Here is an 18,994-nt window from a genome sequence, read left to right on the forward strand (position 1 = left end):
GCCAACAATTTAAATCACATTATCATTAAGATTACTGACAGTTTCAATATACACCCAGTAGTCACTTTGTTGGGTACATTGTTTCTATACTCACTGTCCATTTTATCAGCTCCACTGACCATATTGGACACTTTGTGGTTCTACGGTTACAGACTGTAGTCCATCTGTTTCTCTGCATATTTTGTTACCCTGTTCTTCAATGGTCAGGACCCCCCCAGGACCCCTAACCCTAACCCTGGTGGGTCATTCTCAGCACTGCAGTAACACAGATATAGAGGTGGTGTGTTAGTGTGTGTTGTGCTGGTGCGAGTGGATCAGACACAGCAGTGCTGCTGGAGTTTTTAAACACCTCAGTGTCGCTGCTGGACTGAGAATAGTCCACCAACCAAAAATATCCAGCCAACAGCGTCCTGTGGGCAGCGTCCTGAGACCACTGATGAAGGACTAGAGGATGACCAACACAAACTGTGCAGCAGCAGATGAGCCATTGTCTCTGACTTTACATCTACAAGGTGGACTGACAAGGTAGGAGTGTCTAATAGAGTGGACAGTGAGTGGAAGCAGTGTTTAAAAACTCCAGCAGCACTGCTGTGTCTGATCCACTCGCGCCAGCACCACATTAGCACACCACCACATGTCGCTGCTGAGAATGATCCACCACCCAAATAGTTCCTGCCCTGTGGGGGTCCTGACCACTGAAGAACAGGGTAACAAGGTATGCGGAGAAACAGATGGACTACAGTCTGTAACTGTAGAAATACAAAGTGTCCAATATGGTCAGTGGAGCTGATAAAATGGACAGCGAGAGTAGATCCAAATTAGGGGTCAGTAACAGTGACAGTAATTTGCACTTCCATTCTTCCTCACAGTTTTGTGGCCAAACTAAGATGACCATAAACTACAACCACAAATTTACTGAACTGTGCTATTATTATACTCGTTTATTTTAACTCACTGTCACTATGTTTGCCCCTACATCCGCTTCAGTGTTAGGAACCATAGCAAAAAAATATACCAGAAGAAAGTGTTGCATGAACTCTGTAAGAAAACAGATTTAACCATTTACTCAGGTGTGGAAAACAAAGTCTTATGCCACTGGCACAGTCCTGTAATGCAGAAACTCTATACTTCTAGTCAGCAAATGTCAGTTTCAATCAATATTTGGAAAAATGACAGTCCAGTACAGTACCTTACAGTGTCTTCTCCCCTCTCTTCCACAGACAACTGATGGAAAACCAGATTGGAGCCATTGAGCGAGGGGCCTTCGACGACATGAAAGAGCTGGAGAGACTGTAAGTGCTCAGAAGTTGCTGTCTCATTTTAGCGCTCTTCCCATTTTTTGCTCAGATCAGGTCTCTGAGATGTCTGTTCACATATCTCACATATAAATGACCCCTAGCTGTCATTAATGTGAACCTACTTCTGCCATGAAAGGAACTGCAGGCACGTTAGCATCACGTTAGCCATTGCTGACATGCTGGCGACACTGGATGATGACGACAGTGTTCTGATAATTCTTGTTACGGTTGCATACATTGGAAAAGCAGATTCCTTAGGCAAGATTTAGGCAAAAACTTGGAGTTGTGCCACTTTAGCCCTGTAACGTGAACACAGTAAGGCTGTCAAAGGTAGCAGTAAATTATTAGCGTGCTAAATTCTAAATGGCACAATTTGTTCAGCACTCTTAACGCACTTTGACCCTCGACCCATCCATTGTAGAACAGGATGAAGCCCAGCTGCTTGAGTGCGGCATGTTGCTATGATAGAACCCACAATTGTAGCCCTTTCATTCAAATGCAGCATTTAAATGACAGTGAGAGGCTACAATCGTTAACTGTATGTATTTTATATATATATATATATATATATATATATATATATATATATATATATATATATATATATATATATATATATATAGTATGTATGTGTGTGTGTGTATTTGATTTTTGAAACGAGGCCTTAGGCTTAGCGTTGTTACGAGCGCCCTGCAAACAAGACACCAAACATACAGAGCTCACTGACTTACACCAGCCTTTCAGGAACCCAACCAAGAACACATGGGGCAGGAAACCTTAGACTTAGGGTCATTACAAGCACCCCGCAAACAAGATGCTAATCACACGCTCGTAAGTCTTTCTGGCTTGAGAAGCTGCAAAAAAATCCCTACCAGAAATTTGTAGTCACGGCCGCAAGTCGGGTCCAGGCGTGCGCCCGCTGCTGAAGCGAAGGAGCCACATCAGAGGCGCGCTCCTGTTGTGTGGCGAGCGATTCAAGTTAGGAGAAAGGCCGTACGCTCGCAGCTGCTGACTTTAATGTGCAACATGTGATGTTATCCCCCTCATATCATCTGCTCTCTTCAATAGTTCCCCAAAATCAATAGCTCTTCAAGTTCCATATGTTTTTTTGCTTTACTCCATGCGGTCTCGTTTGGTAATTAGTCCCAATCTGTCCCCAATTTCGCTAATTACCCCACCCGCTCCACGTCGCACCTATCGGTGCTTTGAGACGTCTGAATAGCTTTAGCATGTTCCTCACCACGGTTTAGACAGCTGCCTTTTATATTCGGTAGTACCCACAAACTGTTCTCCATGTGGATATGCCAGGCGCGCTTCAAAAAAGGTTTTGTTTTCCTTGCTGTTTACTCGCTCCATGTTTACTGCGATGATTTTAATTTTGCTTTTTTTCCCCCCCTTTTGTCTATGACAGACGGCTAAACAGGAACCAACTCCACCAGCTCCCAGAGCTACTGTTCCAGAAGAACGCTGCTTTGTCACGACTGTGAGTTGCCGTCTTTCCTCTATGATGTGCTTCGTCCCGGCCTTTTCTTTTGGGTTTTTTGATACCGCTCAAATGTCAATGGCTTGAAATGTTGTGGCACATTACGAGAAGACTTGTGATTTGCAAGCTCATGCTGGTTTTTGTGGTAACATTTTGGATAGGTATGGCTGAGTAGAATTTTAAGAGGCGTGGAGTGCTTTGTTTTTGTACGCAGATTGGATTCTGCCAAATCATGCGACTGCGCGTCTGGGAGGGTTGTGAATGCAGCTCTATGGCAACGTGGACTTGCTCGAGGAGGTCATAAAGTTTGAGGGCACTTCATTCTTCATGGTTATGAATGTTTTCATTGATGGGAAACATTTGGGGTTTCTTTTTGTGGCGTGGGCGGCCAAATGCCTCCCTGAGAATAAACTTTCGCCTCTCTGGTGGGTTGGACGGGCTTTTATTCCATTCGTTTGGGAGGAAGGCTAGCGGTTCAGAAACGGCACCCCCCGTTGAGGCGGCGAACCGCAGCCATGCTAAACTTTTATTTATGTCTGCAAGCCTGTTCCGTTTCCGCAGATAATTGGTATAGACTCTGTCCTTTCTGCTGATCATTTCAGTTCAGGTTACCTGCAGCCAGAGCTGGGAATGCTCAGTTACTGAGACACGGAAAAACCATTTCCCTCTCCAGAACCCCACCTTCCCAACACACTCGCACACAGAAGTGGACCCTCCAAGGCCAGACCTTCACTTAAGTACCCTTTTCACATCATTCCAGCCAGGCACGTCTGGAAACATAGGCACACCTATGAGCCTTTGGCAATTGAGCCAGCTGTTAGAGCAATTTACCAGACATCAATTTTTACTAAGCTTGATTGATGGGCTTCACTGTGGGAAGTGTCTTGGACAGCCTGCACTGTCCTCTATTGTCTCATCCTGACATTTCCTTGTATTGGAAAACTAAGGATGCACAATGGCTTAGGAATCGTATTGATATTGGCAGATGCTTGTTTAAGTTTTTAACAGTTTTTAAACATGTGACTGATATTTCAAACCAACTGATGACACATTTAGCGTGTTCTGGAAGAGCCCTGACGAGTTGATTCCACCGCCTAACAGGACAACCACAATGACTGAAACGGGAGACAGTTCCCATATTTTAGACATGTTTTCCGTATGAGCTTTCAAAACCAACAGCCACAACGGTGTTTGAATTACAGGGAGGCAGGACAAGCCTAGCTCCCTCAAGACTTGATCTCCTCCTTTGAAAACAACAGTATTTGAAGTTTGGGTGCTCATGGATACTGAAAATGAACCGTTATCTTATGTTTTTCTGCCCTTGCTGTTCTACAAAAATGCACAAGTGATGCTCGTTGATCATGAAATGAAGGTGCCCCTGAAGTTTACCATATGAGCTTATTTGTTTCTTGTGGTCTAGTTTATCTGTCTAATGCAGATTAGCACACTCGTGTTCGTGTAGGTTACTATGCTAAAACGTCTTAGATTTCTTCATTTTACTGCATTTACAATGTACATCTATACAAATAAGTATGTTTCTCTGTAATACTAATCCAGGTAGTCCTTGTTTTATAAATGCGTATATTTCGGCATATATATGGACAAAAGTATGTGGACACATGACCATCACATCTGAGTTTTTTGTGACATCCCATTCCAAAATCATGACCATTAATATGGAGTTTGCCACTCTACACGCACCTTTTTTTGGAGCTATAACAGCCTCCACTCTTGTTTTCCACAAGATTTTGGAATGTTTTTGGGAGTTTGTGCCCCTTCAGTCAAAAGAGCATTTGGCCTGGCTCACAATTGATTTGTCCCAAAGTGGTTCAGTAGGGTTATGGTGAGGGCTCTGTGCAGACCACTGCAGTTCCTCCACACCAAAGATCGGGTGTATTAGATTAAGGTTGGAGCCAAATTCTTTTGGGTGGTAGATCTCCAGGACCAAGATTGGACACACATGGTCCAAAATATCTTTGTATACTGCTGCATTAACATTGTCCTTTGCTGGAACTAAGGGGCCCAAACCCTGAAAAACAGCCTCAGCCCATTATCCCTCTTCCACTAAACTTTACTGTTATTGTAAAGGTAGCGTTCTCCTGGTATCCACCAAACCCAGACGCAAACCGTGTTTCCACTGCTACAGAGTCCAGTGGTGATGCTTGGCATTGCATATAGTGATCTTAGGCTTCTGTGCACCTGCATAACCATGGAAACCCATTTCATGAAGCCCCTGACAAACGGTTATTGTGCTGATGTTGCTTCCAGAGGCAGTTTGGAACTAGTAGTGAGGTGAGGCAACAGAGGATGAGCGCTTCAGCACTCGGCCCACGCTCTGCGAGTTTGCTTGGTTTGCAGCTCTGTGGCTGAGCTGTTGTTGCTCTTAGAAGCTTCCTTTTCAGCAGTAGCACTTACATTTAAATCTAGCAGGGCGGAAGTTTCATGAACTGACTTATGGCAAAGGCGTCATCCTTTGAACGGCCCATGCTTAAAGCTACTCTTCAGTCCGACCCATTCTACTGCCAACATTTGTCTACACAGATTGCACGGCTATGTGCTTGATTTCATACCACTGTTAGCGATGAGTGTGGCTGAAATATTAGATATCGTGGCAAAATCTCTGTATCTGTGCATCCCTAAGAAAACCCTTTCATCTGGACTCCATAAGCAGTACCTTCAACAGGTTTCAAAGTGTATTCTGCATTTAGTGCTTGCAGGTCTAACTGGGTCTGGGACAGGAATTAGGATGAACCTTCTCGTAAAGACTCCATGTGGTCCGACATCTGTGACACAGCCTCATCTCCACCAAAGAGTCACGAATGGTTAAATTACAGCATTGTCTCACTTAAGTGTACAGATTTAAAGACTGTTAAAAGGTTTCTTGTCCCACAGGAAGGCTTGCCTTTGTGTTGCTTGGAGCACTAACTGGGGCTTGTTAAGGTGTTTTGTTTTTTTTTTCTTCAGTGCCCTTAAAAAGTGGGTTTAATGTAAAAGCCCATTGCCCTTAGGGTGGAATGTTAACCCAGATGTTTTCTCTTGCATGGAGGATTAATTGGCCTCCTTCTCTTTCTCTCTTTTCTGTCACGTTGTTGTTTATTGAAAGGTATCCCTGTGTCATAAGGGAGCACTGGCCATTGCTGGCCACTGCGTGTGAGGATGGCCTTAGCCAAGTCGCTCATGATGCTATTTATATGGACAATGCAAGAAGTAGCCAGCAACTGAGCCGTTGATCTAGGATAGTGCAATGCTTTTTCTGAAACTGTGCCCTTCCTTAAATACCTATAGAAGCTAGCCAGTCACATACATAAGGTAAACTAGCAGTTGGGCTGAATTTGCACAGTGAAAGTGAATCGTTGATCCCACCACATGACAGGACTGTGGCTGAAAGGGGGGCGATTCTGCAGCAGGCGTTCACCCTGAGCCTTACATTCAGGTTATGTTCACCATAGAAACTACCAAAACCAACCACCACATCAGTGTGATTGACTCACGGAGAGCCTGGAAGAGCTCCGCTCCCCCAAGACTTCAGCTCCATCTATTTAGGGGGTTGCAGATATTAAAACTTAACCATTATCTTATTTGTAACAATATCCTGTCGTATGCCAAATATTGGTGACATTTTATGTTTGATGTTTTATTTTTTAAATGTTCAACTCAAATATATTGAAGTTGTGCACTAAAATGAGCAGAAAGTGCCCTATTCAGGTTCCCTATAGAGGACATAGAGGAAGTTGACAAATCATGTCATTTGACCAGGTGTGTTTAAACTTTACACAGCTGTATTTCTGCTCTGGCTCGTCTGAAACAAGTAAAGCTCGTTGTGCATGAAATAAGATGCATGCGACTAAATGTTCTCCCATGTGAGCTTGATTGTGACTTTCTGTTTTTTCTGCATAAAGGCAGGAAAACATTAACGCTCATATTGTTTGTTGCTGTTCGATGGTCAGTCATATGGTTAAGATTTGCTTGTTGCCTTTGAATTTCGTTTCGTGACTATAGCACCGGGCCTTTGTGCAGGACTCTGCATGCACGTGACTGTTGTGCTACATTCACTACATGAATGGTCTTTTCAGTAGATGCTTTCTTTCTCCTGCTAAAACTACTTTTATTCGTACTCGAGTAATTGCTATTTTAAAGTAAGGGTCCCTGAGCTTGATTGCAGTGTTTGGCTGCTGCATATGTGACCCAACAATGGGAAAGACTCAGTGGGACAAAGACAAAGCCCTGATCCGTTACACCAAATCTGATAACAAACGGATTAGTCGGAATTCCTTTGCCTTTGCAGTAATTAAGAGTTGTGCTGCTGTTTTGGGGTGCTTAACTCTAGAGTGCGATGGAGTAGGACGGGAGGAAGTGAGATGGTTATCTGCTCTCGTAACTCTCTCTACACCGCTGTTGGGTGAAAAATGAAATGCAGTGGTATGTAACACAGCACCAATTACAGGTTATTAGAGCTGGGTGATGGATTTCTTCGGCTGGGCGGGGGGTTGCGCAGTGGTGGTGTTTGTAGCGAGAGCTGGGTAACGTGGTGAGAGTGAGGACTGAGTTGGTAGAACAATAACAAGCAAGAAAGAGGGGTGGCATTCATCATGGTTAACGACCTGTTGCACCCCCGACCCCCAACCTCTGCAGCCTCTCATCACTACCCCCACGTCAAGAAAGAATGACTCCGGTCCCTGTAATCTGCCTCGGCCATGCCTGTAATTAGCGTATTCATACTGTGAGGACAGCCGGGGCGAGGGGCTGAGAGAGTTTGGAGAGGAGGGGTTAAAGCAAGCCTGATAGGTGCCTTCGGGGAACGGCATCTGGTTTGGAGAAAGCTATGCGTGAAGGTGGCAGGCATCTTCGGCTGATTGGTGGGAGAGCTTCATCCCGTGCAATGGAACCTGAATCTACAAAGGCTTTGCGCAAAGGATGCCCAGCTGTTAGGAACCTGTTGCTAGAGGCAACAACACCTACACACATGGTTCTTTAGTAAAGGCAGTGGTTAAATGGTTCTTTGCATGGTGTATTTGTTCTTCAGATGGAGAATGTGCTGTATATAGTTCTATATAGCACGGAAAAGGGTTCTTCTATTGTTATGCTGTCAAGCTGGTAATGACAGCAGAACCCTTTTGGTACTATCTTGAACCATTTTCAAAAAATGCTCTGTGTCGAAGCAGATACAACATATTCTCCATCAATTGGAAGAACCATTTCACCATGCAAAGAACAATTTAAGCACGTAGAACTCATGGTTCTAAGTAGAACCGTTGCCCTTGCTGAAGAATCCTTGAAGAACCGTCTGTTTAAGTGTGTGGGTCTCGTGGCAGCAGCCTTCTACCATCTTAGCTGCATCTTTGTAACTTCCTTTTCTTTTCACTGTGGAACAAAAGCAAGACTTTGTTTTTGTTTCTTAGTTTCTCTGTTTGTTTCTTTACCCCCCCTCCCTGCCCTTTGCCACATACCTTTCTATGCTAAATCATAACACACTTTGTGGAGAACAGGGTGGGTGGCAGCTTCCGTGCTACTGCCTGGCGACCGTGGGTGCCAGGTACACAAACACAGCGAGTACACAAAGACTAACTCTAGTAACAGAGACTAACTCTAATTATACCTCCTCTCTCTGGATGTGCAGACAGCAAGTGTGCGTAAGGGATTGCATTGTTTGTTTGTTTATTTATTTATTAAAAATATGGCATGGGAAAAGAATAGGACGTGTTTGATGTGTGGTCATGCATGCAGCTTTTTTTACCCTCTCCCTTAGCCTGCCCGTGCACATCATACGCTTTTGAGGCTTTGAATTATTGTAACATCCCTTTCATAATCTTCCAAATGGTCCTGAGCATCAAAGCACCTTTGTGTGAAAAGCCTCGGCTGGGGGTAAACGAGATCCGTTTTTCATTTTGTTTTCGGTTTTGTTCCATAATCTTACTTACTGAGTTTTGAAGTGATGGAATACAAGTAATCAGGATACAGTAACTGTATTTTTCAGCACTTGCAGAAGAAAAGATTGGAACCAGATTATGGATACATTTTTAAAATAGGGTGATCACTGGCAGCATAACGCTGCAAACGTTGTTAATGCCATGCACCACTGCTTCAAAACATCCATGTTGTGTTTGTTTTTGCATCTCCAGAACGTAGTATCGTTATGTACACCGTTTATATAAAAAAAAAGGAAGCACTGGCACCAGACAAAACCTGTTAATTAACAGTAAAAGTATGTTTTCTCAATGATGGTAAAAATCTGTAAAATTAGTCATTTAGTTTTTTAAAAATATGGCCTTTTACAGTAAGTTTCATTCAACTAGTTATTCTGACAAACAGTATTTTGCCATAATAACAGTAAAAATCAGTAAAATAAACACGTCTGTGAAAAAATGGATTTTCACTTTCAGTGTGTAACCTATACTCTACAAACATAATCGAGTTTCATTATCTGTCAGTATTGTTACTATGATCAAGCGAACATTTCCCTGAATTTTCGTGATACAGAGCAAAGATGATCCAAATAGTGATTTCTGTACATAGTAGCTTGAGTCGCCATGCACATCCTAATCGAACGGATGCAATTTGGGACTGCAAACATGCAAGCATTCATGCATTTGTGCAATTATGCTGGTGTGGGTTCATGCCAGTTTCCTCCCTTTCAATGAAACTCACAAAAGCTTCACTGCTTCTAGGTCTTACTTGTAGAAAGTCCTATTTCCTCAATAATGGTGGAACAGAGACTTGTAGTAGTCTTAATTTTTTGCTCAGCCTCCTCGGACACAGATGGGAGTGGTGTGTAAAAAGTTTGCAGCCAGTGAAGTTGCTGCAGTGGTTTTGGAAAAAAAGCGATGAGGAAAACATTTATCTACTATTTTATTCGTACATTCATCTTCTTTTGTGAACCTAAATCTTTGGTTGAACCATTTCGAGCAGCAAAACAATTTGTCTATGTGAGTAAAGCTATGGTTACACAAGAGATAATAAGAATTTCTAAAACCAGATTTCATTTTTTCATCTTTCGAACCCACTTATCTCTTTACACAGTGCTCCAAGTCAAAAGGGCCTCGTTTTAGAGAGATCTAGATTGTTCTAATTGTTCATTATGAGATATAATATGTGGGTATCACGTCGTATGCAAGTGCCTTCAAAGGTGAATTTAAGAATATATGCAAAATTCAGACCCCAGAGGGTTAAATTAGGCCCCAACAATTTTTCCAGATTGTCTTCATTTTGCCTCGTAAGAAATTTGTAGTAGAGATGTTTGGACTGTGACATTTGGACTGTTTCAAACGTAATATTCTCTTTTCACCTTTAAATGTAACAGATCGGATACGACCCACACCAAAAGCCCCCTCTGTCTATCTTTCTCTCTCTGTCTCTCACAATGAGGCCTTCGGGCCTCATTTTCAGTAGTGCTGAGCTCCGCATTCTGGATCTCTCTCCTGTTATTTCACTCCTTCCCTTCATAATTCCCTTCCACCCACTGATGAAGAGCCTTAAGAACCCTCGGTATTGCTTGACCACTGTCACCGTCTCAGACAGCCCCTCCATCTCATTAGTGGCTATTAGTCGCTTAAGTGAATTACATAATAACTTCAGTCATAATGGATCTTATTGTAGTCCACACGCCCTATATGTGATCACGCTTCATTAAGGTGCTGGTTAGGTCTGGAGAAAATGTGTTTATGTTGGAATTTCATAGGAACAATCTTTGTGATGAATTTGTTCACTGCAAAAGTGGCTACAACTGTTAAACCCACCCTTAACCTCAACCGTTTATAACTTTTCGTTCAAGTTGGGTTCTTACAAATTCCTACATCGCAGTCGTGAGGCGGTGATGGAGTTTTAGTGTTCGCAAGCTTAAAGCTCCTTTCTCCGCTCTGCATATAAATGATGTTCCTCGGCGCTGCTTTAAGTATGTTCTATTTCATGCCTTGGTGGCCAGATTTAAAAGCTAGCTGTTGGTACGACACACAAAAATAAATTTGTTTCCTGTGTGAAGGCATTTTGTAATACTGGTGTTAACTGTCAGTCCTCAAATCACAGAATTCTCTCCCAGACCCCACCTCCCCCCTTTCCTTGCCCTCTGCTCCGCTGTCCTGTTCTGCTCAGTGCCCCTGGCAGACTGTTAATAGCGCAGACTGGCTTGTCGTTTCCTCCTTTTTGTCAGACCAGATGAATACCCAATAAAAGCATGCCAAAGACCGCTTGCACGCTAATGGAGGTCTCTCCTTTGGTGGGTAACTTGGGTGACTTCTTGTGGGGGTTGGGCGGAGGGGTGTGTGACTTTGTGTCAATTATGGCATGGAATTTTCTATTAGAAGTATAATAGTGTTGATTTGGTTAGGTGTAGCTAGCTCTTATTAGCAAGCTCAAAGGTCTATTTGAAGAATGAAAGAATTGGACTGTCCAGTGGCTCTGTCCTCAGTTCAAATAAAGGCCGCAGGAAAAGGCATGTGGAGAATCCATTTGCCTTTGAATGCGGCTGACAGTTGTACTGCAAAGCAGTACCTACACATCCTTACAAAGACCTACTGATACACTGAGATGGACTGTAATGCTGCCCCGTTGTTGTATCCTAGAGTGATGGGTTAATTAGATTAAAGTTGGCCTGTCGTGGAGGGCTTTGGTTTGGTGCGACCTCTTCAGAAAGCCCCCCATGCACCATAAGAGGAGTCTATAGGAGTTTATACAGGCCTCGCACTTACATAATAATGTTGTGCTTTGAGAAGTGATCACTTTGTGGCCATATTCAATGCTGAGGACAGGACTATTGTTTTGTTTATCCCCCTTGGTACAGATGTGTTTGGGTTTCGGAGACTAACATAGTAGTAAAGTAATGAGAATTAACTTTTTCCAGGAAGTATAAAGCAAAGTAAACCTGTTATAGATTGAGAGAAGTCATCAGTAATTTGTAATGGATTACTTGCATGACCCCAACACAGGTCATGTACATAGCTCTTTCTTTTTTTGGTGTTTCTGATGAGTTTTATTACTTATTGGACATTTAGACTCCATTTGTTTGAAAAAGCTGGGTGCACTCTTGGAAAGAGATGCACAGTGGTCAGCGGTGGGGTCATCCAACTAACCATTAGCCCGCAGCAGCCGGTCAGCTCTCTGGCCTCTGCCCTTCTCAGGTGGTAAAAGTGGATTTTATGAGTTGTCGCTGGCTTTTTATGGGCCGCACGGTGTGTGAGAGAAACAGAAATGCCATAAAACCATCTGAAGGAAGCGGAAGCCAAAGGGGTAATTTAGAAACCACTCCATCGTCTGAAATATTCAGAATGAGTGGAGTGAGTGGGATGGGGAGGGGCTGGGGGGACAGCAGGCGAGTTCTGTTTGTATGTACTAGCGGTTCTGTGTTTCTCCTTCATCAATAATGCATGGGATGGATCGGGCCTGTTAAATATTCACGATAAAGGGCTTCAACATCAAGCCTTTCAATCAGCGGGTATCAGGAGCCGTGTTTCAAAGCGGCGATGAAGGCCTCTGTAAAGCGCCTGCTCCCACAGGACCTCCGCAAGCTGGATCAGTCTAGAGCCTAGGAAGCGCTGGGATATCTTTAATGAATCGCCCCCCCCGGCCCCCCCCGACTCATCATAACTGCTTTATTTAACACGTGTGTTTTGGGAATTAGCCCAGCTATTATGAATTGATAGGGCATGCATAAGTTATCACAGTCTGGTTCCTCAGCAAAAGTAAACAAGTTGAGGAATTTGTGCACATAGATTAAGGAGGGGAGTGGCAGAGGTGTGTTCGGTGGTACAGTCTGGCAGCAGTGGGTGATGGGAGGTGATGCACAGGATGCAGCGCTGCTTCTCGGGGCTTACCCCCCCCACAACCACTCCCCTACATAGTCCAACCAGGGTTGGAATTCCAAGACAGCAGCCAGCAATAACAGCTTTCATAGTGACTGGCTTGTTCAAGGTACATCGAGACTAACTCCCAGCAGCATGTCCTTCTGTCCCCTGTCCCTGGTTCTTTCTCCGCTGTTATGATTTTGAGCCCAGGTTTTTTCCAGGTTAAAATTACAGATTTCATAATCTAATATTTCAAATTGGAACAATTAAATAAAAAGCCTGGAGAGGAGACGGGGTGTGTGGGGTCAGTACAACTTAAAATATAATTTTAATGGATTATGGTACAATTATGTTCCCTGACTAAAGGTACTGAGATGAACTCTTAAGGGTACTTTGACAGAGACAAGAGGGGTACAGCCCCCCCACTTTAGTACCTTTTTTCTGGTAGTGTATCCCAAAATGGAATGATCCTGAACATTTTTCACCCTGTTGTTTTACCTAATCCTTTACACACCCTTTCATTTGCCTGCTGGGATCCGTCTGGCTGCCGGCGTTTGAACGGTCTTAGAAATGGAAACGGGTGATGCCGGAAGGCGACTGGTCTAGTGATGTGCTGAAAAAGTTGAGCTGGGGTCTCCCCAGGCAACAAGACTCTAATTCTTCCTCAAACGACACGTCTGAGCCCCTTGTGTAAACAAGGTTTTGAGGAAACCGCTTCTCCCAGTCCCTGTTTTGTCTCTCGTCCTTTTGCGTGTGTAAACAAGCAAACCGTGAGGGGAGAATGAAGCCCACACACACACACAGTGCCACCATCGAGCAGACTATTGCTAACCTCCTCAGAAGCCTTCATTCCCAGGCAACTGGAATACACAAGTCTAAGCTCCAGAACAGAGAGCGGGAGATGGGTAAAGACTTGCAGTAAGTTGACGGAATGAGACAGGCACCACGCTTCAGACAGGGAGCTTGATATTTGTCGGCTGTTGCCATCATGCCTGTGATCTAGGCTCCATAATTAGGCTTTTTGGTGGCTTCCTGGGGAAGCGAATCTGAATTCTTTCTGTTAGTTTACCCTCTGGCTGCTTATGTTTCTCCAAGCTCCTCTTTGTTCTGCAGGAAGGGTAGGGCTCTCCCTGAATCCACTGGTTCTTTGTGATTGTTACCTGTCCTACAGGAGATCTGTGAGTCCTAATGAAGTGCCTTCGAAGCCACCCAGCCCTCCCACCGTTCGTCACGGCCACCCTGCTTGTGCAGTAACTTGCCTGGAGCTCCTGGAGACCCACCACCCTGCAGGGTTTTAGTGCTAGTCTTAATCTAATGTGCCTGATCCGTACCTCCCACCGACTATTTGAGCAAAATCTTTTGGAGGTCCCTGGCCCAAGAATGGAGAGATCTCCTTACTCCTCGTTGGGGAAATAAGGGATTGAAAGGGAAGTCCCTGCTGTTTCTACCAGCCTCTCGTAAGTGTGTTCATTCAGCTGACTACACCTACCAGTCAGTCTTTAAACCACCCTCTCTGTGCGAGGGCTGTGTGGGAGGCTGGCAGGGAGTGCAGGTGAACCCCACAGCGGTGAGTTCCAGCCCAGTCTGAATAACTGAGGCCTTGTTCTGGTCCCAATCAGCAAAGACTGAGATGCCTTTTACTTATTGGGCTGGTTTAAATCTTGCTGCCAAATAAGCACAAGGATCTATGAAGAGTAAGTTTATTTGTTTCAAGAGAACAAGTGGCCTTCTGTACTGCTACAGTAGCTTGGGGAAGTTTTCTTTTGAGGTTCTTTGTCTATGTGGACATCTATACTATATGAATTAAACCCAGTGGCAAACCATGACTTTCACACTAGGCTTTTTATTTTGGGCCGTAAATGTCAAAACATCATCTCTTCAATAATCTGCTGTCACCTCTATGGAGTTTCTAGTTGTATATAAGCGCTAAGGTAACTATGTTAAACAGCTATTGACATATTTTACCTTGCATGTACAGTTTTACACTGACTCAGTTGTGTCATAGAATTGCTGGTGTTTTCCGTTCCTAACAACTGACTAAAACTTGGGTAGATTTGTTATTTGCAGTCAGTGACACATCTAGGACTCCAAAAGTGATGTTTTTTTTTTTTCTCACAAAAATAGTCCCGCATATTCTTCTGAAAGCTCCTGCTTTGTCAGTAGTTAATTTGTTCGGTGTTCAGTCCATCCCTTGGAGTCCTTACCCAGAGGTCGGCAACCGAAATGTTAAGAGCCATTTTGTCCTTTCAACAAAAATCAAACCACTTTGGGAGCCACATTTTATGTACATTTAACCATCTTGGCTATAAATATGTCTCAGTATGTGCTGATGTCCTAGTGTAGGATAAAAAAAAATATAAACAAAAATGCAGACCTACTTTGCTCGGCTTTAAGCTTTAGTTCAGCTATAGCCGCTTTTCTCACATCTCCGGCAGGAAGCTTTTACGCAAAAGTAGAACAGCTTCTTGTAAAATGTCTCTCAACGTTCAACCTTTTTAAAATTGAAGTCAGCTTCTTGTTTGATTTTTAAATGGTACCTGAGGCGCCAGAATGTAACTGCTGCACCATTTAAGGTGGGATGGGAAAAATTCCAAAAAGAAGCTGGTGAACGAGAATCACTAACTTCAGCTTCGTAACTTTTTAGTGTTTGATAGTTTCTTGCTGCAGATTAAACGTGTCAGGAAGCCAGCTGGAGTGATTATAAATGCAAATAAGTCGATTGGTTTCCAAATTATCAATGTTCATCTTAAATCTTGCCGTTTCGTTAGCTACTAGCTAGCCAAGACCGTTGCCTGCGTTGCTATGGTGGCCAACAGTCTGTGCGCCAACCTTCAGGGTTAAAGGGTGAATTAGCAGTTGTGGGCTACTTTACCTCCACCATTTAGGACCATTTATTGTTAAAACCGTGTTAGAACAATCAGCAGAGCTTTATTTTCTGCAAAGAAGGATTATTTTGATTTTATATATATATAATATTCTGCTGCGGAGTGCAGTAAAAGAGCCGCATGCAGCTCCGGAGCCATATGTTGCCGACACCTGGCCTGACCAGTGAGAGAGCTGATGTTCCACAGTAGACAGTTTTATATTTTCCATTGGGTGTGTCAACGATATAACCAACCAAGGCTTGTATGACTGCAATACTTGCAGAGTTTAAATGATACTGTAAAAAATTATAGACAAACATTATAATCCCCATTAATCATTAAGAGGGTTCCCTTCTGATAAAACCATTGTTGTGGAAGTATATGCCAGTAAGATTTGGCTTGCAAATGTTCGTGAAACACAGCATGATGTAAGATATTGTATCATCTCCAGGCTTGAGTAAGGTAACCAGCCTCCCCCCCTAGTTTTATTCACTCGCAACAGGTACTTCTTAGTTAATCCATCTGCCTTATCCACATCTATTTATTTTTTTTATCTGGGCTCCCCTTACACAACATGCTTCTCTGTTTCCCTCCAAACCAAAGCGGCATGATATTGATTACCTGAGCTCCTGTCCCTGAAGCTGCTGCTGCACTGATTGCAAAACAACCCCCTCCACAAGCGTGGCTGTCTTGCTTATCAGTTCAAAGTGTAGAGGCTGGCAATGTATGTGCCACCTGCAGGGCTGCAGCGCAGGGTTCTGATCTCATTTTCTTCTCAGTAGGAGAAGAGGAGAGACAGAAGCCACAGGCAGACTTCGACAAGCCAGCCTGCAGCCTGGGAGGCCAGAGTCCTGACCCTCCTGCTTTCTTTTGTAGAGGAAAAGAGATAACACTGGGAGGGGAGGAATTGATTTTTCTCGCCCTCCGACCGGGAGAAGGTGCCGTCCAAACATACAGTACGCAGGCATGTCTGTGTTATCATCCCCAATGTTACGGGCAGTTAATCCCGTTAGAGAAACTCCCTCCGTGGGTCAGCGCTGTGGAGGCAGACACAGCCCTCTTCATGCAGGCTGGGAAAGGCTCCAGAGTAAAGTTTTCTCACTGACTCTTACTCTGACCACTCCAGGTCAGCAAAAAGAAGCTGGGGAAATTGCACTCAGAGCACTTTGGGTTGACCCTCTGTGGGGCCATGTGGCTGAAATGTGTTCATAGCCCTGGACAAGGGCATCCTTCTGTTTTAAGGAGTGTTACATGTGATTTTGCGATTGCTTCCTTGTTGAGCGTCTTGCATGCTTTTTGAAGGATGGATCATATTGTTCTAGTCATGGAGAGCAGAAAAAGCAGAGTATTTTAGTTTTCTAGTTAAGCTATGGCCACTTTTCTCACATGTCCGGCAGGAAACTTTTGCGCAAAAGTAGAACAGCTTCTTGTAAAATGTCTTTTTTACAGAATGTTTTCTAACATTCTGTAAAAAGTCAGTGATTCTATAAAGGACCCATATCCTACTTTTTGCTTATTTTGTTATATATTTTTGCCCACTTTTAACACTTGTGGTTTCAGGTGCCAAAAACAATCCTAATTCATTAATGCATGTATGGACGGAGCTAAACTGCTGTAGGTAGAATAGGTGGCTGTATGTAAAAGCTTTGGTTTTTGTGACCTTAAAACTGTTTTTACAGCTTAACTTTTCTCATAAGAACTTCACATATTTAAAAATTTGAACAATGTTTATCTACATTAAACTCTTATTGCAAAACAGTGAGAATCTCGGTTTCATATGATATGGGTGCTACAAGAATAAGAAGCTTGTGACTTATATCGTGTTTCGCTTGAAAAAACAGATTTTTAATATTATTTTAAATATTATTACATAATATATTACAGTAAATGCTATGCTTTATTATTATTATTATTATTATTTTTTTTTTTATTTATTTATTAATTTTTTGTATATATTGCATAAATCCTTTTTGTCACTGAAATATACTACAGGATAATGGAAAAGAAACACTGCTAGACAGTTTTTTTTAGATGAAGTGGCATATGGGGAATCTTGCCCAGTCTGGCAGTAGTGACTGACTTATGACTCTGGCTAACTGATTACTACAGGGTTGCGTGTTAACATTGGTCTGGTGTGGGGTCCTAGTTTTCCTTTGATCCACACAGGTTGCTAGTGTATATGTCCTCATTTACTTGAGTGATAAATGTAACTGAGAGCATTCGATCCAGCCAGCAAACTGAACAGACTTCACCTGGTGGTAAAACTGATATCGCCTCAAATTAGAACTCTAAAACAGATCATGGGAGTCTCGACAGGTCGAGTTTTCTGGCCGTCACTGAGAGTCTGGTGGGCTTCACTGAAAAATATTGTCCATAAATCTGTCTTTTTTTTGAGACACTGCTGTGCCTCTGCTGCTGCCTAGCTCGCACTCGGTTTCGCAAACCAAAGTTTTTTAGTGCAGAACTGATCTAAAATGATACACAGCAGCTTAACTCGGACAGTTTTTGCATATTTCAGTTAGCAAATGTAATGAATTTGATCAAATATCCGTTGCAGCCTTTGAAAAAAGACAGATAGAGAGAGGGTGGAAACTCTGGGTGGAGAGGGTTGTGTAGAGGGGGGGTCATCTTTGAAATTGGCACATTTTCATCTGTCTCCCCTGTGAAAGCAGGGGCACCTGGATTTGCACTTCAAACGGCGCGAACGGTGGGATGCCAGAGTGACACAGAGGCTTTTTGAGGATGAAACAGAAAAGACACGATAAGAACTGAGCTCACCTCCCCTCACCTAAATCTCCCTCCCACCCTCCTTCCCTCCCACCCTCCTTGGTCATAGCCAGTGAAGTACCAGTGGCAGGCTTGAGGTCCAGGGCCTTTTAATTGGTCCTGAAGGGGGGGCTGAGGATATGTGGGCTCACGGCTTAGCCCCCTTTAATGTGGAAATGGAGGCGCCCATTGATTTTGGCCTTGGAGGAGTCTGGCTTTCAAGATAGCAGGCCAGTAACTAAATAGCTACTTTAGTTAGTTACACTCTCACCTTCAGGTTACATACATTTGTATACAAACGTTACAACACCCCTGGACAAATTACACGTTTTTTTAGACTTTCTAGGTGAAAAGAACTCAATACATCCTCTACGGTAAACAAACTTGAATGTTATTTCGTGCCAGTTTTAATGTGCAGTTTCTATTTATTTGCTGACTTTAACATATTGTAAAAAATAAATAAATAAAACGTACTAAATGAGCTGTAATCTTTGTACATACACATTTTATGTTTCACCCCCCCCCCAGTATGTTAAATTCAGCAAAGCATTACAATGCGTTCTCTGTAGATGTTACATTAACTTAGATCAGGCTTGGCAACGTGCGAGACAACAGTCTTACCCAGCTAGTAGCTAACAAAAGGGCAAAGAGAAAGATTTAAGACAAACATCAATAATTTGGAGACGAATAGACTTATTTGCGTTTATAATCATTCCAGCTGTTTTCCTGATACATTTAATCTACAAATAGAAACTGTCAAACACTAAAAAGTCATGAAGCTGAAGTCAATTTCTCATTCGAATTTTCCCA

General features: G+C 43.2%; 1 protein-coding gene across 3 annotated transcripts in view; it reads left to right on the forward strand.

Annotated features, from left to right (window-relative positions):
• Positions 1-18,994, forward strand: part of slit1a (slit homolog 1a (Drosophila)) — a 147,355-nt gene that overhangs the window by 18,858 nt on the left and 109,503 nt on the right. For all 3 annotated transcript variants that reach the window (XM_036583308.1, XM_036583309.1, XM_036583310.1), the window contains exons 3-4: positions 1,221-1,292; positions 2,710-2,781. In XM_036583308.1, coding sequence (XP_036439201.1) covers positions 1,221-1,292; positions 2,710-2,781 — 144 coding nt within the window. The remainder of the gene's footprint in view (positions 1-1,220; positions 1,293-2,709; positions 2,782-18,994) is intronic.

Source organism: Colossoma macropomum, unplaced genomic scaffold (assembly GCF_904425465.1).
Source record: "Colossoma macropomum unplaced genomic scaffold, Colossoma_macropomum, whole genome shotgun sequence".
In the NCBI taxonomy this organism is placed as follows: domain Eukaryota; kingdom Metazoa; phylum Chordata; class Actinopteri; order Characiformes; family Serrasalmidae; genus Colossoma; species Colossoma macropomum.